The following is a 24,003-nucleotide window of genomic DNA, read 5'->3' on the forward strand; positions in this document are numbered from 1 at the left end:
TTTACAGTGGTTAGTTGTTGTTTACGGTGTTTAGTTGTTTGTTTACAGGGGTTAGTTGTTGTTTACGGTGTTTAGTTGTTTGTTTACAGGGGTTAGTTGTTGTTTACGGTGTTTAGTTGTTGTTTACAGTGGTTAGTAGTTGTTTACAGTGGTTAGTTGTTGTTTACAGTGGTTAGTTGTTGTTTACAGTGGTTAGTAGTTGTTTACAGTGGTTAGTTGTTGTTTACAGTGGTTAGTTGTTGTTTACAGTGGTTAGTTGTTGTTTACAGTGGTTAGTTGTTGTTTACAGTGGTTAGTTGTTGTTTACAGTGGTTAGTAGTTGTTTACAGTGGTTAGTTGTTGTTTACAGTGGTTAGTTGTTGTTTACAGTGGTTAGTTGTTGTTTACAGTGGTTAGTTGTTGTTTACAGGGTTAGTAGTTGTTGTTTACAGTGGTTAGTTGCTGTTTACAGTGGTTAGTTGTTTGTTTACTGTGGTTAGTTGTTGTTTATGGTGTTTAGTTGTTTGTTTACAGTGGTTAGTTGTTGTTTACAGTGGTTAGTTGTTGTTTACAGTGGTTAGTTGTTGTTTACAGGGGTTAGTTGTTGTTTACAGTGGTTCGTTGTTGTTTACAGTGGTTGGTTGTTGTTTACAGTGGTCCGTTGTTGTTTACAGCGGTTAGTAGTTTGTTTACAGTAGTTAGTTGTTGATTACAGTAGTTAGTTGTTGATTACAGTGGTTAGTTGTTTACAGTGGTTAGTTGTTGTTTACAGTGGTGAGTTGCTGTTTACAGTGGTTCGTTGTTTGTTTACAGTGGTCAGTTGTTGTTTACAGTGGTTAGTTGCTGTTTACAGTGGTTAGTTGTTTGTTTACGGTGTTTAGTTGTTTGTTTACATGGGTTAGTTGTTTGTTTACAGTGGTTAGTTGTTTGTTTACAGTGGTTAGTTGCTGTCTACGGTGTTTAGTTGTTTGTTTACAGTGGTTAGTTGTTGTTTACAGTGGTTAGTTGCTGTTTACAGTGGTTAGTTGTTGTTTACAGTGGTTAGTTGTTGTTTACAGTGGTTAGTTGTTGTTTACAGTGGTTAGTTGTTGTTTACAGTGGTTAGTTGTTGTTTACAGTGGTTAGTTGCTGTTTACAGTGGTTAGTTGTTGTTTACAGTGGTTAGTTGTTGTTTATGGTGTTTAGTTGTTTGTTTACAGGGGTTAGTTGTTGTTTACAGTGGTTAGTTGTTGTTTACAGTGGTTAGTTGTTGTTTACAGTGGTTAGTTGTTGTTTACAGTGGTTAGTTGTTGTTTACAGTGGTTAGTTGTTGTTTACAGTGGTTAGTTGTTGTTTACAGTGGTTAGTTGCTGTTTACAGTGGTTAGTTGTTGTTTACAGTGGTTAGTTGTTGTTTACAGTGGTTAGTTGTTGTTTACAGTGGTTAGTTGTTGTTTACAGTGGTTAGTTGTTGTTTACAGTGGTTAGTTGTTGTTTACAGTGGTTAGTTGTTGTTTACAGGTGTTAGTTGTTGTTTACGGTGTTTAGTTGTTTGTTTACAGGGGTTAGTTGTTGTTTACGGTGTTTAGTTGTTTGTTTACAGTGGTCAGTTGTTGTTTACGGTGTTTAGTTGTTTGTTTACGGTGGTCAGTCAGTCACCAACCGTTGGTCTTGGAAAGCTATTGGGTTGGCAGGCTTTTCTTTCAGCCCAGCTCTAATGATTAGTTGTTAAGCTGAACCGGCTGGGTTCGTGCTAGGTTGGAACACTTAACCGCCTGTAGATGTCCAGAACCAGTAGTTTGTGGGCGCTGTATTGATGCTTTAGGGAGAAACTGAGCAATAAATAACCCTACTCAAAGGATTTGAGTCAAGAAATCCAGTGTTGGTGATGCCCACTGGTCTATCTGCTCTCGTTCATGTAATTCTGTCCCTTGGCTCTAGGATGTGTTAAGCACCACAGAGACCGCTCTGGCCATGAACAGGTACATCGGTTCGGCCCTGCTTCCCCTGCTGACCAGGTGTGCTGACCAGTTCTCGGGCACGGAGCACTACGCAGCGCTCATTGACTCTACCCTCCACACTATCTATCGGCTGTCCAAGGGACGCTCCCTCACCAAGGCCCAGAGAGACTCTATCGAGGAGTGTTTGCTTGCCATCTGCAAGTAAGTATTAACAAAGACTCACACCATGTTATGAACCTCTCAGTTCTCTAAAACCCCTCCGTGGACCTCTAAGGCCGTGCTGATGCCCTGGAGTCTCCTGTAACTATTGAGTTTTCAGTTGTCGACCAATATGTAGTAGTGGTAGCTTTAGGTCAAAGCTAGGGTTGCAAAATTCCAATAATTTTCACAGAATTCACTGGTTTTCCAGAAGTACTAGTCAGAGTATTATATTCCAAACTGAGACATCCTCATATTTGACTGTATGTGTCAATCACATGTTTCTCTTCCCCCTGCTGCCCTACAGACATCTGCGCCCTTCCATGATGCAACAGCTGCTGAGACGTCTGGTGTTCGATGTTCCCATGCTCACAGAGTACTGCAAGATGCCACTCAGGGTAAGATCCCATGCTCACAGAGTACTGCAAGATGCCACTCAGGGTAAGATCCCATGCTCACAGAGTACTGCAAGATGCCACTCAGGGTAAGATCCCATTCTCACAGAGTACTGCAAGATGCCACTCAGGGTAAGATCCCATGCTCACAGAGTACTGCAAGATGCCACTCAGGGTAAGATCCCATGCTGACAGAGTACTGCAAGATGCCACTCAGGGTAAGATCCCATGCTCACAGAGTACTGAAAGATGCCACTCAGGGTAAGATCCCATTCTCACAGAGTACTGCAAGATGCCACTCAGGGTAAGATCCCATGCTCACAGAGTACTGCAAGATGCCACTCAGGGTAAGATCCCATGCTTACAGAGTACTGCAAGATGCCACTCAGGGTAAGATCCCATTCTCACAGAGTACTGCAAGATGCCACTCAGGGTAAGATCCCATGCTCACAGAGTACTGCAAGATGCCACTCAGGGTAAGATCCCATGCTCACAGAGTACTGCAAGATGCCACTCAGGGTAAGATCCCATGCTCACAGAGTACTGTAAGATGCCACTCAGGGTAAGATCCCATGCTCACAGAGTACTGCAAGATGCCACTCAGGGTAAGATCCCATGCTCACAGAGTACTGCAAGATGCCACTCAGGGTAAGATCCCATGCTCACAGAGTACTGCAAGATGCCACTCAGGGTAAGATCCCATGCTCACAGAGTACTGCAAGATGCCACTCAGGGTAAGATCCCATGCTCACAGAGTACTGCAAGATGCCACTCAGGGTAAGATCCCATGCTCACAGAGTACTGCAAGATGCCACTCAGGGTAAGATCCCATGCTCACAGAGTACTGCAAGATGCCACTCAGGGTAAGATCCCATGCTCACAGAGTACTGCAAGATGCCACTCAGGGTAAGATCCCATGCTCACAGAGTACTGCAAGATGCCACTCAGGGTAAGATCCCATGCTCACAGAGTACTGCAAGATGCCACTCAGGGTAAGATCCCATGCTCACAGAGTACTGCAAGATGCCACTCAGGGTAAGATCCCATGCTCACAGAGTACTGCAAGATGCCACTCAGGGTAAGATCCCATGCTCACAGAGTACTGCAAGATGCCACTCAGGGTAAGATCCCATGCTCACAGAGTACTGCAAGATGCCACTCAGGGTAAGATCCCATGCTCACAGAGTACTGCAAGATGCCACTCAGGGTAAGATCCCATTCTCACAGAGTACTGCAAGATGCCACTCAGGGTAAGATCCCATGCTCACAGAATACTGCAAGATGCCACTCAGGGTAAGATCCCATTCTCACAGAGTACTGCAAGATGCCACTCAGGGTAAGATCCCATGCTCACAGAGTACTGCAAGATGCCACTCAGGGTAAGATCCCATGCTCACAGAGTACTGCAAGATGCCACTCAGGGTAAGATCCCATGCTCACAGAGTACTGCAAGATGCCACTCAGGGTAAGATCCCATGCTCACAGAGTACTGCAAGATGCCACTCAGGGTAAGATCCCATGCTCACAGAGTACTGCAAGATGCCACTCAGGGTAAGATCCCATTCTCACAGAGTACTGCAAGATGCCACTCAGGGTAAGATCCCATGCTCACAGAGTACTGCAAGATGCCACTCAGGGTAAGATCCCATGCTCACAGAGTACTGCAAGATGCCACTCAGGGTAAGATCCCATGCTCACAGAGTACTGCAAGATGCCACTCAGGGTAAGATCCCATGCTCACAGAGTACTGCAAGATGCCACTCAGGGTAAGATCCCATGCTCACAGAGTACTGCAAGATGCCACTCAGGGTAAGATCCCATGCTCACAGAGTACTGCAAGATGCCACTCAGGGTAAGATCCCATTCTCACAGAGTACTGCAAGATGCCACTCAGGGTAAGATCCCATTCTCACAGAGTACTGCAAGATGCCACTCAGGGTAAGATCCCATGCTCACAGAGTACTGCAAGATGCCACTCAGGGTAAGATCCCATGCTCACAGAGTACTGCAAGATGCCACTCAGGGTAAGATCCCATGCTCACAGAGTACTGCAAGATGCCACTCAGGGTAAGATCCCATGCTCACAGAGTACTGCAAGATGCCACTCAGGGTAAGATCCCATGCTTACAGAGTACTGCAAGATGCCACTCAGGGTAAGATCCCATTCTCACAGAGTACTGCAAGATGCCACTCAGGGTAAGATCCCATGCTCACAGAGTACTGCAAGATGCCACTCAGGGTAAGATCCCATGCTCACAGAGTACTGCAAGATGCCACTCAGGGTAAGATCCCATGCTCACAGAGTACTGCAAGATGCCACTCAGGGTAAGATCCCATGCTCACAGAGTACTGCAAGATGCCACTCAGGGTAAGATCCCATGCTTACAGAATACTGCAAGATGCCACTCAGGGTAAGATCCCATTCTCACAGAGTACTGCAAGATGCCACTCAGGGTAAGATCCCATGCTCACAGAGTACTGCAAGATGCCACTCAGGGTAAGATCCCATGCTCACAGAGTACTGCAAGATGCCACTCAGGGTAAGATCCCATGCTCACAGAGTACTGCAAGATGCCACTCAGGGTAAGATCCCATGCTCACAGAGTACTGCAAGATGCCCCTCAGGGTAAGATCCCATGCTCACAGAGTACTGCAAGATGCCACTCAGGGTAAGATCCCATGCTCACAGAGTACTGCAAGATGCCCCTCAGGGTAAGATCCCATGCTCACAGAGTACTGCAAGATGCCCCTCAGGGTAAGATCCCATTCTCACAGAGTACTGCAAGATGCCACTCAGGGTAAGATCCCATGCTCACAGAGTACTGCAAGATGCCACTCAGGGTAAGATCCCATGCTCACAGAGTACTGCAAGATGCCCCTCAGGGTAAGATCCCATTCTCACAGAGTACTGCAAGATGCCACTCAGGGTAAGATCCCATTCTCACAGAGTACTGAAAGATGCCACTCAGGGTAAGATCCCATGCTTACAGAGTACTGCAAGATGCCACTCAGGGTAAGATCCCATTCTCACAGAGTACTGCAAGATGCCACTCAGGGTAAGATCCCATGCTCACAGAGTACTGCAAGATGCCACTCAGGGTAAGATCCCATGCTCACAGAGTACTGCAAGATGCCACTCAGGGTAAGATCCCATGCTCACAGAGTACTGCAAGATGCCACTCAGGGTAAGATCCCATGCTCACAGAGTACTGCAAGATGCCACTCAGGGTAAGATCCCATGCTCACAGAGTACTGCAAGATGCCACTCAGGGTAAGATCCCATGCTCACAGAGTACTGCAAGATGCCACTCAGGGTAAGATCCCATGCTCACAGAGTACTGCAAGATGCCACTCAGGGTAAGATCCCATGCTCACAGAGTACTGCAAGATGCCACTCAGGGTAAGATCCCATGCTCACAGAGTACTGCAAGATGCCACTCAGGGTAAGATCCCATGCTTACAGAATACTGCAAGATGCCACTCAGGGTAAGATCCCATTCTCACAAGTACTGCAAGATGCCACTCAGGGTAAGATCCCATGCTCACAGAGTACTGCAAGATGCCACTCAGGGTAAGATCCCATGCTCACAGAGTACTGCAAGATGCCACTCAGGGTAAGATCCCATGCTCACAGAGTACTGCAAGATGCCACTCAGGGTAAGATCCCATGCTCACAGAGTACTGCAAGATGCCACTCAGGGTAAGATCCCATGCTCACAGAGTACTGCAAGATGCCACTCAGGGTAAGATCCCATGCTCACAGAGTACTGCAAGATGCCACTCAGGGTAAGATCCCATGCTCACAGAGTACTGCAAGATGCCACTCAGGGTAAGATCCCATGCTCACAGAGTACTGCAAGATGCCACTCAGGGTAAGATCCCATGCTCACAGAGTACTGCAAGATGCCACTCAGGGTAAGATCCCATGCTCACAGAGTACTGCAAGATGCCACTCAGGGTAAGATCCCATGCTCACAGAGTACTGCAAGATGCCACTCAGGGTAAGATCCCATGCTCACAGAGTACTGCAAGATGCCACTCAGGGTAAGATCCCATGCTCACAGAGTACTGCAAGATGCCACTCAGGGTAAGATCCCATTCTCACAGAGTACTGCAAGATGCCACTCAGGGTAAGATCCCATTCTCACAGAGTACTGCAAGATGCCACTCAGGGTAAGATCCCATTCTCACAGAGTACTGCAAGATGCCACTCAGGGTTAGATCCCATTCTCACAGAGTACTGCAAGATGCCACTCAGGGTAAGATCCCATCCTCACAGAGTACTGTAAGGGGCCTGTCAACTCTAGCCCCCTGTTGTTATGGGTGAGAACAGCTCGGTTGACACCCCTAGCCTCCCTCCTCCTCTCCCTCCCCCTCTCCCTCCCTTTCTCCCTCCTATCCCTCCCTCCTCTTCCTCCCTCTCTCCCTCCCCTCCCTCCCTCTCTTCCTCCTCTCCCTCCCTCCTCTCCCTCCCCCTCTCCCTCCTCTCCCTCCCTCTCTCCCTCGTCTCCCTCCTCTCCCTCCCTCTCTTCCTCCTCTCCCTCTCTCCCTCCTCTCCCTCCCTCCTCTCCCTCCCTCTCTCCCTCCTCTCCCTCCCTCCTCTTCCTCCCTCTCTCCCTCTCTCCCTCCTCTCCCTCCTCTCCCTCTCTCCCTCCTCTCCCTCCCTCCTCTTCCTCCCTCTCTCCCTCCTATCCCTCCTCTCCCTCCCTCCCTCCTCTCCCTCCCTCCTCTCTCCCTCCTCTTCCTCCCTCTCTCCCTCCTCTCCCTCCCCCCCCTCCCTCTCTTCCTCCTCCCCCTCCCTCCTCTCCCTCCCTCTCTCCCTCGTCTCCCTCCTCTCCCTCCCTCTCTTCCTCCTCTCCCTCTCTCCCTCCTCTCCCTCCCTCTCTCCCTCCTCTCCCTCTCTCCCTCCTCTCCCTCTCTCCCTGCTCTCTCTCCCTCCTCTCCCTCTCTCCCTCCTCTCCCTCCTCTCCCTCCTCTCCCTCCCTCTCTCCCTCCCTCCGCTCACATATCATATCCTCTTCATCTCAGTTTCTTCTAATTGTAGTTTCCTGTCTCTCTCTTTCCCCTGGGTGGGAGGGCTGATATACTGTAGGTGTGACCTCTGTCTGATGACACATCTGTCTCACTCCTAGCTGATAACACGGTATCTAGTACAAGTACATTCCGAGTACATGCTGTACATAGAAAATTCATTTAAACAGGAACCATACTTTTACCTTTCAGTTACGTTCACTTATAGAATCTTAATAGGATATTGACGTGAATACTTGACATCCAACAGTTTGGAAGAACACAGGGGTACAAATACCTGAATTTAGCATCAATGGGAGGGAGATATGTTAACTCTTTTCAGAATTTATTTCCTCCAACTTCTGACCCCCCACCACCAAAACGATTCATCTTAATTTCCTCTCATCATCTTACTTTCCGCTAGTAGCTACTACCTGGAAGGGTTTCAGCAACGGGATACGGACTTCTCCTTTTGTGTTTCCTCCAGCTGCTGACTGAACACTATGAGCAGAGCTGGAAGTACTACTGTCTTCCCTCGGGGCTGGGGAGCTCCGGCATGGCCTCAGAGGAAGAACTGCTGCTCACCAAGAAACTCTTCTGGGGAATATTCGACTCGCTCTCAACAAAGGTATGGATGATACTGTTATGTGTAATCTACAGACCCTTTGTTCTCCCTCAGGACTGTTTTTACAGTGTCTTAGGGAAAGTATTCAGACCCCTTGACTTTTTCCCCCCAACAATTACGTTACAGCCTTATTCTAAAATTGATTAAATTGTTTTTTGTCCTTCATAAATCTACACACAATTCCTCAAAACTGCAATATTAAATTTACATAAGTATTCAGACCCCTTACTCAGTACTTTGTTGAATCACCTATGGCAGAGATTACAGCATCGAGTCTTCTTGGGTATGGCGCTACAAGCTTGACACACCTGTATTTGGGGAGTTTCTCCCATTCTTCTCTGCAGATCCTCTCAAGCTCTGTCAACTTGGATGGGGAGCTTTGCTGCACAGCTATTTTCAGGTGTCTCCAGAGATCGGGTTCAAGTCCGGGCTCTGGCTGGGCCACTCAAGGACATTCAGAGACTTGTCCCGAAGCCACTGCTGCATTGTCTTGGCTGTGTGCTTAGGGTCGTTGTCCTGTTGGAAGGTGAATCTTCACCCTAGTCAGAGGTCCTGAGCACTCTGGGGCAGGTTTTCATCAAGGATCTCTCTGTACTTTGCTCCATTCATCTTTGCCTCGATCCTGACTAGTCTCCCAGTTCCTGCCACTGAAAATCATTCCCAAAGCATGATGCTGCCACAAGCATGCTTAACTGTAGGGATGGTGTCATGTTTCCCCCAGACGTGACTCTTGGCATTCAAGCCAATAGTTCAATCTTGGTTTCATCAGACCAGATAATCTTGTTTCTTATGGTCTGAGAGTCTATAGATGCCTTTTGGCAAACTCCAAGTGGACTGTCATGTGCCTTTTCCTGAAGAGTAGCTTCCGTCTGGCCAGCTCTGGGAAGAGTCTTGGTGGTTCCAAACTTCTTCCATGTAAAAATGATGGGTGCCACTGTGTTCTTGGGGACCATCAATGCTGCAGAAATGTTTTGGTACCCTTCCCCAGATCTGTGGCATGACACAATCCTGTCTCGGAGGTCTACAGACAATTCCTTCGACCTCATGGCTTGGTTTTTGCTCTGACATGCACTGTCAACTGTGGGACCTTATATAGACAGGTGTGTGCCTTTCCAAATCATGTCCAATCAATTTAATTTACTACAGGTGAACTCCAATCACGTTGTAGAACTGTCTCAAGGATAATTAATGGAAACAGGATGCATCTGAGCTAAATTTCAAGTCTCATAGCAAAGGGTCTGAATACTTATGTAAATAAGGTATTTCTGTTTTAGAATTTTAATACATTTGCATTCAGTCATTATGGTGTATTGTGTGTAGATTGCTGAGGATTTTTTTTTATTTAATACATTTTAGAATAAAGCTATAACATAACAAAATGGGGAAAAAGTCAAGGAGTCTGAATACTTTCCGAAGGCACTTTGTATAATGCTAATGGAGACTTAAAGTCTTACGGTACATGACTTTATGTCTGACTGGTTTACATCTAAAAAAACATGAGTTATAATCCTGAGCCCAAACCAAAACAATTCTTACAATATCAGGCGCGGGCTGATATTTGCCGGATCCTGGCAAATAGGTTCCTGCTCAATTTAATCACTGTGTGTTTTAAGAAACCTGTCTTTCCAGGTTCAGTAACTGTTGTTCTGTTTCCAGGTTCAGTAACTGTTGATCTGTTTCCAGGTTCAGTAACTGTTGTTCTGTTTCCAGGTTCAGTAACTGTTGTTCTGTTTCCAGGTTCAGTAACTGTTGTTCTGTTTCCAGGTTCAGTAACTGTTGTTCTGTTTCCAGGTTCAGTAACTGTTGTTCTGTTTCCAGGTTCAGTAACTGTTGTTCTGTTTCCAGGTTCAGTAACTGTTGTTCTGTTTCCAGGTTCAGTAACTGTTGTTCTGTTTCCAGGTTCAGTAACTGTTGTTCTGTTTCCAGGTTCAGTAACTGTTGTTCTGTTTCCAGGTTCAGTAACTGTTGTTCTGTTTCAGGTTCAGTAACTGTTTCCAGGTTCAGTAACTGTTGTTCTGTTTCCAGGTTCAGTAACTGTTGTTCTGTTTCCAGGTTCTGTAACTGCTGTTCTGTTTCCAGGTTCAGTAACTGTTTCCAGGTTCAGTAACTGTTGTTCTGTTTCCAGGTTCAGTAACTGTTGTTCTGTTTCAGGTTCAGTAACTGTTGTTCTGTTTCCAGGTTCAGTAACTGTTGTTCTGTTTCCAGGTTCTGTAACTGTTATTCTGTTTCCAGGTTCAGTAACTGTTGTTCTGTTTCCAGGTTCAGTAACTGTTGTTCTGTTTCAGGTTCAGTAACTGTTGTTCTGTTTCCAGGTTCAGTAACTGTTTCCAGGTTCAGTAACTGTTGTTCTATTTCCAGGTTCAGTAACTGTTGTTCTGTTTCCAGGTTCAGTAACTGTTGTTCTGTTTCCAGGTTCAGTAACTGTTGTTCTGTTTCCAGGTTCAGTAACTGTTTCCAGGTTCAGTAACTGTTGTTCTGTTTCCAGGTTCAGTAACTGTTGTTCTGTTTCCAGGTTCAGTAACTGTTGTTCTGTTTCCAGGTTCAGTAACTGTTGTTCTGTTTCCAGGTTCAGTAACTGTCTGTTCTGTTTCCAGGTTCAGTAACTGTTGTTCTGTTTCCAGGTTCAGTAACTGTTGTTCTGTTTCCAGGTTCAGTAACTGTTGTTCTGTTTCAGGTTCAGTAACTGTTGTTCTGTTTCCAGGTTCAGTAACTGTTTCCAGGTTCAGTAACTGTTGTTCTATTTCCAGGTTCAGTAACTGTTGTTCTGTTTCCAGGTTCAGTAACTGTTGTTCTGTTTCCAGGTTCAGTAACTGTTGTTCTGTTTCTAGGTTCAGTAACTGTTGTTCTGTTTCCAGGTTCAGTAACTGTTGTTCTGTTTCCAGGTTCAGTAACTGTTGTTCTGTTTCCAGGTTCAGTAACTGTTTCCAGGTTCAGTAACTGTTGTTCTGTTTCCAGGTTCAGTAACTGTTTCCAGGTTCAGTAACTGTTGTTCTGTTTCCAGGTTCAGTAACTGTTTCCAGGTTCAGTAACTGTTGTTCTGTTTCCAGGTTCAGTAACTGTTTCCAGGTTCAGTAACTGTTGTTCTGTTTCCAGGTTCAGTAACTGTTGTTCTGTTTCCAGGTTCAGTAACTGTTGTTCTGTTTCCAGGTTCAGTAACTGTTGATCTGTTTCCAGGTTCAGTAACTGTTGTTCTGTTTCCAGGTTCAGTAACTGTTGCTCTGTTTCCAGGTTCAGTAACTGTTGTTCTGTTTCCAGGTTCAGTAACTGTTGTTCTGTTTCCAGGTTCAAGTTCTGTTTGACTGAGGCTTTTATTATGACTGAGGTTGTTTTAATCACCAGAGTCTGAGTGTGTCTCTCTGGGAAGCAGAAGAGAGAGAGACTGTGAATAGAGCTAAAGTGTGGCTGAAATATGAATAATTTATGAGAATGTGACAGATCACTGCTCTCTGCAGAGTGTTTCTCCTCTCTCTCTCTGTCTCTCTCTCTGTCTCTCTGTCTGTCTCTCTCTCTTTCTGTCTATGTCTGTCTGTCTGTCTGTCTGTCTGTCTGTCTGTCTGTCTGTCTGTCTGTCTGTCTGTCTTTCTCTCTATATATATTTTTTTTCTCTCTCTATATATATTTTTTCTCTCTCTCTCTTCCTTGTTATGCTCTCCTCTCTCCCTGCAGGAGCAGACATGTCCTCTTTTGACCCAACTACCCATGTCTAAGAGAGCAGGGGATATTATGACCCAACTACCCGTGTCTAAGAGAGCAGGGGATATTATGACCCAACTACCCATGTCTAAGAGAGCAGGGGATATTATGACCTAACTACCCATGTCTAAGAGAGCAGGGGATATTATGACCCAACTACCCATGTCTAAGAGAGCAGGGGATATTATGACCCAACTACCCATGTCTAAGAGAGCAGGGGATATTATGACCCAACTACCCATGTCTAAGAGAGCAGGGGATATTATGACCCAACTACCCATGTCTAAGAGAGCAGGGGATATTATGACCCAACTACCCATGTCTAAGAGAGCAGGGGATATTATGACCCAACTACCCATGTCTAAGAGAGCAGGGGATATTATGACCCAACTACCCATGTCTAAGAGAGCAGGGGATATTATGACCCAACTACCCATGTCTAAGAGAGCAGGGGATATTATGACCCAACTACCCATGTCTAAGAGAGCAGGGGATATTATGACCCAACTACCCATGTCTAAGAGAGCAGGGGATATTATGACCCAACTACCCATGTCTAAGAGAGCAGGGGATATTATGACCCAACTACCCATGTCTAAGAGAGCAGGGGATATTATGACCCAACTACCCATGTCTAAGAGAGCAGGGGATATTATGACCCAACTACCCATGTCTAAGAGAGCAGGGGATATTATGACCCAACTACCCGTGTCTAAGAGAGCAGGGGATATTATGACCCAACTACCCGTGTCTAAGAGAGCAGGGGATATTATGACCCAACTACCCATGTCTAAGAGAGCAGGGGATATTATGACCCAACTACCCATGTCTAAGAGAGCAGGGGATATTATGACCCAACTACCCATGTCTAAGAGAGCAGGGGATATTATGACCCAACTACCCATGTCTAAGAGAGCAGGGGATATTATGACCCAACTACCCATGTCTAAGAGAGCAGGGGATATTATGACCCAACTACCCATGTCTAAGAGAGCAGGGGATATTATGACCCAACTACCCATGTCTAAGAGAGCAGGGGATATTATGACCCAACTACCCATGTCTAAGAGAGCAGGGGATATTATGACCCAACTACCCATGTCTAAGTCTCTGAGCAGGGGATATTATGACCCAACTACCCATGTCTAAGAGAGCAGGGGATATTATGACCCAACTACCCGTGTCTAAGAGAGCAGGGGATATTATGACCCAACTACCCATGTCTAAGAGAGCAGGGGATATTATGACCCAACTACCCATGTCTAAGAGAGCAGGGGATATTATGACCCAACTACCCATGTCTAAGAGAGCAGGGGATATTATGACCCAACTACCCGTGTCTAAGAGAGCAGGGGATATTATGACCCAACTACCCATGTCTAAGAGAGCAGGGGATATTATGACCCAACTACCCATGTCTAATGTCTAAGAGAGCAGGGGATATTATGGCGCCGGAGGGGATGGCTGCTGTTTTACGGGCTCCTAACCAACTGTGCTATTTTGTTTGTTTTTTCACATTGTTCATAACTTATTTTGTACATAAAGTTGCTGCTACCATCTCTTATGACCGAAAAGAACTTCTGGACATCAGAACAGCGATTACACACCTCAAACTGAAAAATAATGTTTCTTTAATGAGTCCGACGCAAAGGATATACTGCTTTCCGGAGACCAGGCCTAAATCCCTGTCATTCTCATGAAGAAAAGGCGGAGATACAGAGGGAGAATGTTTGGGGTGCCTTGTGAGGATTCAGAGGCGAGTGAGTAAATCACCACTACCATCGGTTCTATTGGCCAACGTGCACTCACTGGAGAATAAACTGGATGATCTATGGTTGAGACTATCCTACCAATGGGACATTAAAAACTGTAATATCTTATGTTTCACCAAGTCGTGGCAGCACGATGACATGGATAATATAGAGCTGACTGGGTTTTCCACGCATCAGCGTGACGAGGGACGGGGGTGTGTGTCTTGTTGTCAATGGTGCACAATGGTGCACAATGTCTAATTTTAAAGAAGTATTGAGGTATTGCTCGCCTGAGGTAGAGTACCTCATGATAAGCTGTAGGCCACACTATCTACCAAGAGAGTTCTCATCTATATTATTCGTAGCCGTCTATTTACTACCACAAACCAAGGCTGGCATTAATAAGACCGCACTCAACGAGTGCAGAGGCAGCACTCCTAGTGGCCGGTGACTTTAATGCAGGCAAACTTAAATCCATTTTACCTCATTTCTACCAGCATGTCACATGTGCAACCGGAGAAAAAACTTGAGACCACCTTTTCTCCACACACAGAGACGCGTACCAAGCTCTCCCCCGCCCTCCATCTGGCATATCTGACCATAATTCTATCCTCCTGATTCCTGCTTACAAGCAAAAACTAATACGGAAGTGGTCCGATGATTCGGACACTACGCTACAGGACTGTTTTGCTAGCACAGACTGGAATATGTTCTGAGATTCATCCAATGGCATTGTCTTCATCAATAAGTGCATCGACGACGTTGTCACCACAGTGACCGTACGTACATATCCCAACCAGAAGCCATGGATTACAGGCAACAGCCGCTCCGAACTAAACACTAGAGATGCCGCTTTCAAGGAGAGAGACACTAATCTGTAAACTTATAGAAATCCAGCTATGTCCTCAGACAAACCATCAAACAGGCTAAGCATCAATACAGGACTAAGATTGAATCCTACTACAATAGCTCTGACACTCGTCGAATGTGGCAGGGCTTGCAAACTATTACGGACTACAAAGGGAATCCCAGCCGCGAGCTGCCCAGTGACGCAAGGCTACCAGACGAGCTAAATGCCTTTTATGTTCGCTTCGAGGCAAACAACACTGAAACATGCGTGAGAGGACCAGCTGTTCCAAACAACTGTGTGATCACGCTCTCCGTAGCCAATGTGAGTAAGACTTTTTTAAACAGGTCAACATTCACAAGGCCGCTTGCCCAAACGGATTACCAGGGCATGTACTCAGAGCATGCACAGATCAACTGGCAAGTCTTCACTGACATTTTCAACCTCTCCCTGACCAAATCTGTAATACCTACATGTTTCAAGCAGACCACCATAGTCCCTGTATCCAAGAATGCGAAGATAACCTGCCTAAATGACGACCACCCTGTAGCACTCACGTCAGGACCTATATACTAGGCGGTGTCAGAGGAAGGCCCCAAAAAATTGTCAAAGACTCCAGTCACCCAGGTCATAGACTGTTCTCTCTGCTACTGCACGGCAAGCGGTACCGGAGCTCCAAGTCTAGGTCCAAAAGGCTCCTTAACAGCTTCTACCCCCAAGTCATAAGACTGATGAACAATTAATCAAATGTTCACCCGGACCATTTACATTGCCCCCCCCCCCCTTGTTTTGTACACTGCTGCTACTCACTGTTTATTATCTATGTATAGTCACTTCACCCCCAACTACATGTACAAATTACCTCAACTAACTTGTACCCCCACACACTGACTCGGTACCCCCTGTATATAGTTTATTTATTGTTATGTAATTTTATTATGTAACTTAGTTTATTTAGTAAATATTTTCTTAACTCTGTTTCTTTAACTGCAGTGTTGGTTAAGGGCTTGTAAGTAAGCATTTCACTATAAGGTCTACACCTGTATTCGGCACATATGACAAATGAAGTTTGATTTATTTTGACAACGAGACAGAGAGAAAAGAAAGGGAGAAAGTGACAGACAGTCTGAAGGACTTTCTAATGACTGTTTGTTACCTCAACCCTCTGTTTGTCTCCCCCTGTCTCTGTTTGTCTCCGCCTGTCTCTGTTTGTCTCCACTCTGTCTCCCCCTGTCTCTGTTTGTCTCCCCCTGTCTCTGTTTGTCTCCACTCTGTCTCCGCCCTGTCTCTGTTTGTCTCCACCCACTGTCTCCTCTGTCTCCCCTGTCTCTGTTGGTTATCTCACCCACTGTCTCCCCTGTCTCTGTTGGTTACCTCACCCACTGTCTCCCCTGTCTCTGTTTGTTACCTCACCCACTGTCTCCCCCTGTCTCTGTTGGTTACCTCACCCACTGTCTCCCCCTGTCTCTGTTGGTTACCTCACCCACTGTCTCCCCCTGTCTCTGTTGGTTACCTCACCCACTGTCTCCCCCCTGTCTCTGTTGGTTACCTCACCCACTGTCTCCCTCTGTCTCTGTTGGTTACCTCACCCACTGTCTCCCCCTGTCTCTGTTGGTTACCTCACCCACTGTCTCCCCCTGTCTCTGTTGGTTACCTCACCCACTGTCTCCCCCTGTCTCTGTTGGTTACCTCACCCTTTGTCTCTGTTGGTTACCTCACCCTCTGTCTCTGTTGGTTACCTCACCCTCTGTCTCTGTTGGTTACCTCACCCTCTGTCTCTGTTGGTTACCTCACCCACTGTCTCTGTTGGTTACCTCACCCTCTGTCTCTGTTGGTTACCTCACCCTCTGTCTCTGTTGGTTACCTCACCCTCTGTCTCTGTTGGTTACCTCACCCACTGTCTACCCCCCTGTCTCTGTTGGTTACCTCACCCACTGTCTCCCCTCTGTCTCTGTTGGTTACCTCACCCTCTGTCTCTGTTGGTTACCTCACCCTCTGTCTCTGTTGGTTACCTCACCCTCTGTCTCTGTTGTTACCTGTCTCCCTCTGTCTCCTCACCCTCTGTCTCTGTTGGTTACCTCACCCTCTGTCTCTGTTGGTTACCTCACCCCTGTCACTGTCTCCCTCTGTCTCTGTTGGTTACCTCACCCCCTCTGTCTCTGTTGGTTACCTCACCCTCTGTCTCTGTTGGTTACCTCACCCTCTGTCTCTGTTGGTTACCTCACCACTGTCTCTGTCTCTGTTGGTTACCTCACCCTCTGTCTCTGTTGGTTACCTCACCCTCTGTCTCTGTTGGTTACCTCACCCACGGTCTCCCCCTGTCTCTGTTGGTTACCTCACCCTCTGTCTCTGTTGGTTACCTCACCCTCTGTCTCCCCCTGTCTCTGTTGGTTACCTCACCCTCTGTCTCTGTTGGTTACCTCACCCACTGTCTCCCCCTGTCTCTGTTGGTTACCTCACCCTCTGTCTCTGTTGGTTACCTCACCCTCTGTCTCTGTTGGTTACCTCACCCACTGTCTCCCCCTGTCTCTGTTGGTTACCTCACCCACTGTCTCCCCCTGTCTCTGTTGGTTACCTCACCCTCTGTCTCTGTTGGTTACCTCACCCACTGTCTCCCTCTGTCTCTGTTGGTTACCTCACCCTCTGTCTCTGTTGGTTACCTCACCCTCTGTCTCTGTTGGTTACCTCACCCTCTGTCTCTGTTGGTTACCTCACCCTCTGTCTCTGTTGGTTACCTCACCCTCTGTCTCTGTTGGTTACCTCACCCTCTGTCTCTGTTGGTTACCTCACCCTCTGTCTCTGTTGGTTACCTCACCCCCTGTCTCTGTTTGGTTACCTCACCCTCTGTCTCTGTTGGTTACCTCACCCTCTGTCTCTGTTGGTTACCTCACCCTCTGTCTCTGTTGGTTACCTCACCCTCTGTCTCTGTTGGTTACCTCACCCTCTGTCTCTGTTGGTTACCTCACCCTCTGTCTCTGTTGGTTACCTCACCCTCTGTCTCTGTTGGTTACCTCACCCTCTGTCTCTGTTGGTTACCTCACCCTCTGTCTCTGTTGGTTACCTCACCCTCTGTCTCTGTTGGTTACCTCACCCACTGTCTCCCCCTGTCTCTGTTGGTTACCTCACCCACTGTCTCTGTTGGTTACCTCACCCCCTCTGTTACCTCACCCCTCTGTCTCTGTTGGTTACCTCACCCTCTGTCTCTGTTCTGTTACCTCACCCTCTGTCTCTGTTGGTTACCTCACCCTCTGTCTCTGTTGGTTACCTCACTGTCCCTCTGTCTCTGTTGGTTACCTCACCCTCTGTCTCTGTTGGTTACCTCACCCACCTCTGTCTCTGTTGGTTACCTCACCCCTGTCCTGTTGTCTCCCCCTGTCTCTGTTGGTTACCTCACCCTCTGTCTCTGTTGGTTACCTCACCCTCTGTCTCTGTTGGTTACCTCACCCTCTGTCTCTGTTGGTTACCTCACCCTCTGTCTCTGTTGGTTACCTCACCCACTGTCTCCCCCTGTCTCTGTTGGTTACCTCACCCTCTGTCTCTGTTGGTTACCTCACCCTCTGTCTCTGTTGGTTACCTCACCCACTGTCTCCCCCTGTCTCTGTTGGTTACCTCACCCTCTGTCTCTGTTGGTTACCTCACCCTCTGTCTCTGTTGGTTACCTCACCCACTGTCTCCCCCTGTCTCTGTTTGTTACCTCACCCACTGTCTCCCTCTGTCTCTGTTGGTTACCTCACCCACTGTCTCCCTCTGTCTCTGTTGGTTACCTCACCCACTGTCTCCCCCTGTCTCTGTTGGTTACCTCTCCCCTCTGTTGGTTACCTCACCCCTGTTACCTCACCCCTCTGTCTCTGTTGGTTACCTCACCCTCTGTCTCTGTTGGTTACCTCACCCACTGTCTCCCCTGTCTCTGTTGGTTACCTCACCCTCTGTCCCTCTGTTGGTTACCTCACCCTCTGTTCCCCTGTCTCTACCTCACCCCTCACCCCCTCTGTCTCTGTTGGTTACCAGAGGTTTGACTCCCCCTGTCTCTTTTCAAGACTGCCATGGCCTGTCTGAGTGCCATTTCTCTGTCTTCCCCATACAGAGGTTTGACTCTGACCTTTTCAAGACTGCCATGGCCTGTCTGAGTGCCATTTCTGGGGCGTTACCGCCTGACTATGTGGATGCCGGCCCCGGTATCATCCTGGAGAAGCAGGCGTCTGTGGACGCACACGGCAACTTCGACCCCAAACCCATCAACACTGCCAAGTGAGTGGCCTGGGACAGAGAGAGAGGGGTTTTGACATTGAACAGCTCTTATTGAACCTCTTGCTAAGTGAATTACCCTGATTATCACACCAAGGTCAGGATCCACAGAACACACAGCCTCATGACAGCACCATGTACTAAAAGATGGGAGCAGAAGGAGACTAGCCCTACTGCACTAGATGTTTAGGTTGTATTAAAATGAAGGACTAACATTGGTGTCTGTCTCCTCCTTCTTTCTAGTATGTCCCTTCCAGAGAAACTGGACTACATCGCCAACAAGTTTGCAGAGCATTCCCACGTCAAATGGTCCTCAGAGAAGGTACTGTAACCTCAACAACTAGGTTCAAACGCTGCCTTTCCTGTGTAAGAGTCTGAATGTAAGGTCTTTAAATGGCCTAACTCCTAGACTAACATGGCCTAACTCCTAGACTAACATGGCCTAACTCCTAGACTAACATGGCCTAACTCCTAGACTAACATGGCCTAACTCCTAGACTAACATGGCCTAACTCCTAGACTAACATCAACACCTAACTCCTAGACTATGAATTGGCCTGGGACAGAGATCCACTGACATGGCCTAACTCCTAGACTAACATGGCCTAACTCAACACTGCTAGACTAACATGGCCTAACTCCTAGACTAACATGGCCTAACTCTAGACTAACATGTACTAACTCCAGAAGGAACATGGCCTAACTCCTAGATGTTTAGGTTGTATTAACTCCTAGACTAACATGTGTCTGTAACTCCTTCTAACATGTCCTCCAGAGAAACTGGACTAGACTAACAGTTTGCCTAACTCCCAGTCAAATGGCCAGAGAAGGTACTCTAACTCAACAATGGTTCAAACTAACTTTCTAGATGTAAGGTCTTTAAATGGCCTAACTCCTAGACTAACATGGCCTAACTCCTAGACTAACATGGCCTAACTCCTAGACTAACATGGCCTAACTCCTAGACTAACATGGCCTAACTCCTAGACTAACATGGCCTAACTCCTAGACTAACACGGCCTAACTCCTAGACTAACATGGCCTAACTCCTAGACTAACATGGCCTAACTCCTAGACTAACATGGCCTAACTCCTAGACTAACATGGCCTAACTCCTAGACTAACATGGCCTAACTCCTAGACTAACATGGCCTAACTCCTAGACTAACATGGCCTAACTCCTAGACTAACATGGCCTAACTCCTAGACTAACATGGCCTAACTCCTGGACTAACATGGCCTAACTCCTAGACTAACATGGCCTAACTCCTAGACTAACATGGCCTAACTCCTGGACTAACATGGCCTAACTCCTAGACTAACATGGCCTAACTCCTAGACTAACATGGCCTAACTCCTAGACTAACACGGCCTAACTCCTAGACTAACATGTCCTAACTCCTAGACTAACATGGCCTAACTCCTAGACTAACATGGCCTAACTCCTAGACTAACATGGCCTAACTCCTGGACTAACATGGCCTAACTCCTAGACTAACATGGCCTAACTCCTAGACTAACATGGCCTAACTCCTAGACTAACATGGCCTAACTCCTAGACTAACATGGCCTAACTCCTAGACTAACATGGCCTAACTCCTAGACTAACATGGCCTAACTCCTAGACTAACATGGCCTAACTCCTAGACTAACATGGCCTAACTCCTAGACTAACATGTCCTAACTCCTAGACTAACACGGCCTAACTTCTAGACTAACATGTTTTAACTCTTGATCTACAGGTGACAGCGGGATGGAAAATGGGAGACTGCGTAGATGATGATGCCAAAACTCACCCTCTGCTGAAGCCTTACAAGTCACTGAGTGAGAAGGTACTGTTTCTGTCACTCAGTGTAAAGGTACTGTTGACATTATAACCCTAATCTGTCACTCAGTGAGAAAGTACTGTTGAAACTATAACCCTAATCTGGTACTGTTGATACTATAACGCGAAACTCAGAATCCAGAAACACATTTTCTCCGCAGTAGCTACTGTAGCTAGCTAACAATCTGTCACGAGAGACTGATTGAAAGGGTGATTTACTGGACATTGTGTGGCTGTGTCTGTGTTTGTAGGAGAGGGAGACGTACCGCTGGCCAGTGAAGGAGTCTCTAAGGAGTATGTTAGCTTTGGGCTGGAACATGGAGAGGACCAAGGAGGGAGAGGCCATGTTAATCAGGAAACAAAGCAAGATCTCAGAGTCCACTCAGGTAGTGTGGTTGTGTATATATACTGTACGTTGAATGGCTAACATTTCCCACATCAATATCACCGATTTTTATTTAATGATTCATTGTATTATCTTTTAATGTTGACAGGACAACGATAACGAATTCATCCCTGAACCACCACTGGATCTGAACAATATTACTCTATCCAGAGAGTTGCAGGTTGTTGTCATGGAACAATTGCTATGTTTTTATGTTGTCATGGAACAATGTTCTCCAGAATGTTTTACCCTCTATCAAGTCATGATACCATGTACTGTAACATCTGATGTCATGCTACTAAGCAGGTACCGTGTGCTGTGGGCCATGTTGTAGTGCTCTGCACTCTACACCAGGCCTGGGTTCACATGCTATTGGAATTTGTTGTGCTTTGTTTGAGGATCCCCTTTTCCAATGAGAAAAAAAATTGGAAAAGTCCCAAAAGTACTAACCCCGCCCACCTGCCAATCCAGGAAAGGCTAAAGCAAACGCTCAGAAGTATTTGGAAGATTTAAAATAGTATTGGATCTCAGGTCTGCTGTAGTTCTGGGGTTTCCCCACCTCGGTCCCTCCTTTCTCCGGGTGCACGTGTACGTGCACAGCTGACTCAAATAACAACTCGTCAAGCATTGGACTGAGTTTAGGAAACCCTACCTGTAGTAGCTATATCACTAGCCACTTTAAACAATGCTACCTAATATAATGTTCCCTACATTATTAATCTCATACGTATATACTGTACTCTATATCATCTACTGCATCCTTATGTAATACATGTATCACTAGCCACTTTAAACAATGCTACCTAATATAATGTTCCCCATTATTCATCTCATATGTATACGTATATACTGTACTATATCATCTACTGCATCCTTATGTAATACATCATAGCCACTTTAAACAATGCTACCTAATATAATGTTCCCTACATTATTCATCTCATACGTATATACTGTACTCTATATCATCTACTGCATCCTTATGTAATACATGTATCACTAGCCACTTTAAACAATGCTACCTAATATAATGTTCCCTACATTATTCATCTCATATGTATACGTATATACTGTACTCTATATCATCTACTGCATCTTTATGTAATACATGTATCACTAGCCACTTTAACTATGCCACTTTGTTTACATACTCACCTCATATGTATATACTGTACTCAATACCATCTACTGTATCATGCCTATGCCGCTCTGTACCATCACTCATTCATATATCTTTATGTACATATTCTTTATCCCTTTACACTTGTGTGTATAAGACAGTAGTTTTGGAATTGTTAGTTAGATTACCTGTTGGTTATTACTGCATTGTCAGAACTAGAAGCACAAGCATTTCGCTACACTCGCATTAACATCTGCTAACCATGTGTATGTGACAAATACAATTTAATTTGATTTGATGACATATCCAAAACACGGACTGTTTTCATGTCCGTGTGTGTGTGTGTGTGTTCCCCCTTGTAGGGGATGGTGGAGGTAGTAGCAGAGAACTACCACAACATCTGGGCCAAGAAGAAGAAGGCTGAGCTGAGTAGTAAAGGTGTGTAGTCAGCCACCAGGCCCGTCGTCCCTTGTAATCACCCAGGAATAATGCATGCTAAATGTATGTGTGGGAAGTGTATGTTAATGTTTATGTAAGATGTAGGCATACATATACCGTGGGGCAAAAAAAGTATTTAGTCAGCCACCAATTGTGCATGTTCTCCCACTTAAAAAGATGAGAGAGGCCTGTAATTTTCATCATAGGTACACTTCAACTATGACAGACCAAATTTGGAAAAGAAATCCAGAAAATCACATTGTAGGATTTTTTATGAATTTATTTGCAAATTATGGTGGAAAATAAGTATTTGGTCACCTACAATCAAGCAAGATTTCTGGCTCTCACAGACCTGTAACTTCTTCTTTAAGAGGCTCCTCTGTCCTCCACTCGTTACCTGTATTAATGGCACCTGTTTGAACTTATCAGTATAAAAGACACCTGTCCACAACCTCAAACAGTCACACTCCAAACTCCACTATGGCCAAGACCAAAGAGCTGTCAAAGGACACCAGAAACAAAATTAGCTTGGTTTGAAGAAATCAATTGTGGGAGCAATTATTAGGAAATGAAAGACATACAAGACCACTGATAATCTCCCTCGATCTGGGGCTCCACGCAAGATCTCACCGCGTGGGGTCAAAATGATCACAAGAACGGTGAGTAAAAATCCCAGAACCACACGGGGGGACCTAGTGAATGACCTGCAGAGAGCTGGGACCAAAGTAACAAAGCCTACCATCAGCAAGGGCATTGAAGATGAAACGTGGCTGGGTCTTTCAGCATGACAATGATCCCAAACACACCGCCCGGGCAACGAAGGAGTGGCTTCATAAGAAGCATTTCAAGGTCCTGGAGTGGCCTAGCCAGTCTCCAGATCTCAACCCCATAGAAAATCTTTGGAGGGAGTTGAAAGTCCGTGTTGCCCAGCAACAGCCCCAAAACATCACTGCTCTAGAGGAGATCTGCATGGAGGAATGGGCCAAAATACCAGCAACAGTGTGTGAAAACCTTGTGAAGACTTACAGAAAACGTTTGACCTCTGTCATTGCCAACAAAGGGTAAATAACAAAGTATTGAGAAACTTTTGTAATTGACCAAATACTTATTTTCCACCATAATTTGCAAATAAATTCAATAAAAATCCTACAATGTGATTTTCTGGATTTGTTTTTCTTCTCATTTTGTCTGTCATAGTTGAAGTGTACCTATGATGAAAATTACAGGCCTCTCTCATCTTTTTAAAAGGGAGAACTTGCACAATTGGTGGCTGACTAAGTACTTTTTTTGCCCCACTGTAGGTGTGTGTATATACTGGTGTATATATATATATATATATATACACTACCATTCAAAAGTTTGGGGTCACTTTGAAATGTCCTTGTTTTTGAAATTGTTAATTGTTAATATTGTAACTGACTATTGTAGCTGGAAACAGCTGATTTTTAATGGAATATTTACAGTGTACAGAGGCCCACTAACAGCAGCTATCACTCCTGTGTTCCAATGGCATGTTGTGTTAGCTAATCCAAGTTTATCATTTTAAAGGCTAA

General features: G+C 45.9%; 1 protein-coding gene and 1 long non-coding RNA gene across 2 annotated transcripts in view; one reads left to right on the plus strand and one right to left on the minus strand.

The window, feature by feature from the left end:
• Positions 1 to 24,003, plus strand: part of LOC118387158 (ryanodine receptor 3-like) — a 308,396-nt gene that overhangs the window by 224,571 nt on the left and 59,822 nt on the right. Inside the window, exons 52-60 of the mRNA XM_052523336.1 lie at positions 1,899 to 2,119; positions 2,424 to 2,514; positions 8,009 to 8,149; positions 18,522 to 18,685; positions 18,926 to 19,004; positions 20,425 to 20,514; positions 20,759 to 20,893; positions 21,002 to 21,073; positions 22,375 to 22,450. Of these exons, the coding sequence (XP_052379296.1) occupies positions 1,899 to 2,119; positions 2,424 to 2,514; positions 8,009 to 8,149; positions 18,522 to 18,685; positions 18,926 to 19,004; positions 20,425 to 20,514; positions 20,759 to 20,893; positions 21,002 to 21,073; positions 22,375 to 22,450 (1,069 nt within the window). The remainder of the gene's footprint in view (positions 1 to 1,898; positions 2,120 to 2,423; positions 2,515 to 8,008; positions 8,150 to 18,521; positions 18,686 to 18,925; positions 19,005 to 20,424; positions 20,515 to 20,758; positions 20,894 to 21,001; positions 21,074 to 22,374; positions 22,451 to 24,003) is intronic.
• LOC127931447 (uncharacterized) lies at positions 15,851 to 17,010 on the minus strand. Its single transcript, XR_008141192.1, has 3 exons — positions 16,943 to 17,010; positions 16,022 to 16,126; positions 15,851 to 15,950 (listed from the first exon to the last, which is right to left on the minus strand). It is a non-coding gene; the product is annotated as an uncharacterized LOC127931447 (long non-coding RNA).

The sequence above is a fragment of the Oncorhynchus keta genome, chromosome 8 (assembly GCF_023373465.1).
Source record: "Oncorhynchus keta strain PuntledgeMale-10-30-2019 chromosome 8, Oket_V2, whole genome shotgun sequence".
Classification (NCBI taxonomy): Eukaryota; Metazoa; Chordata; class Actinopteri; order Salmoniformes; family Salmonidae; genus Oncorhynchus; species Oncorhynchus keta.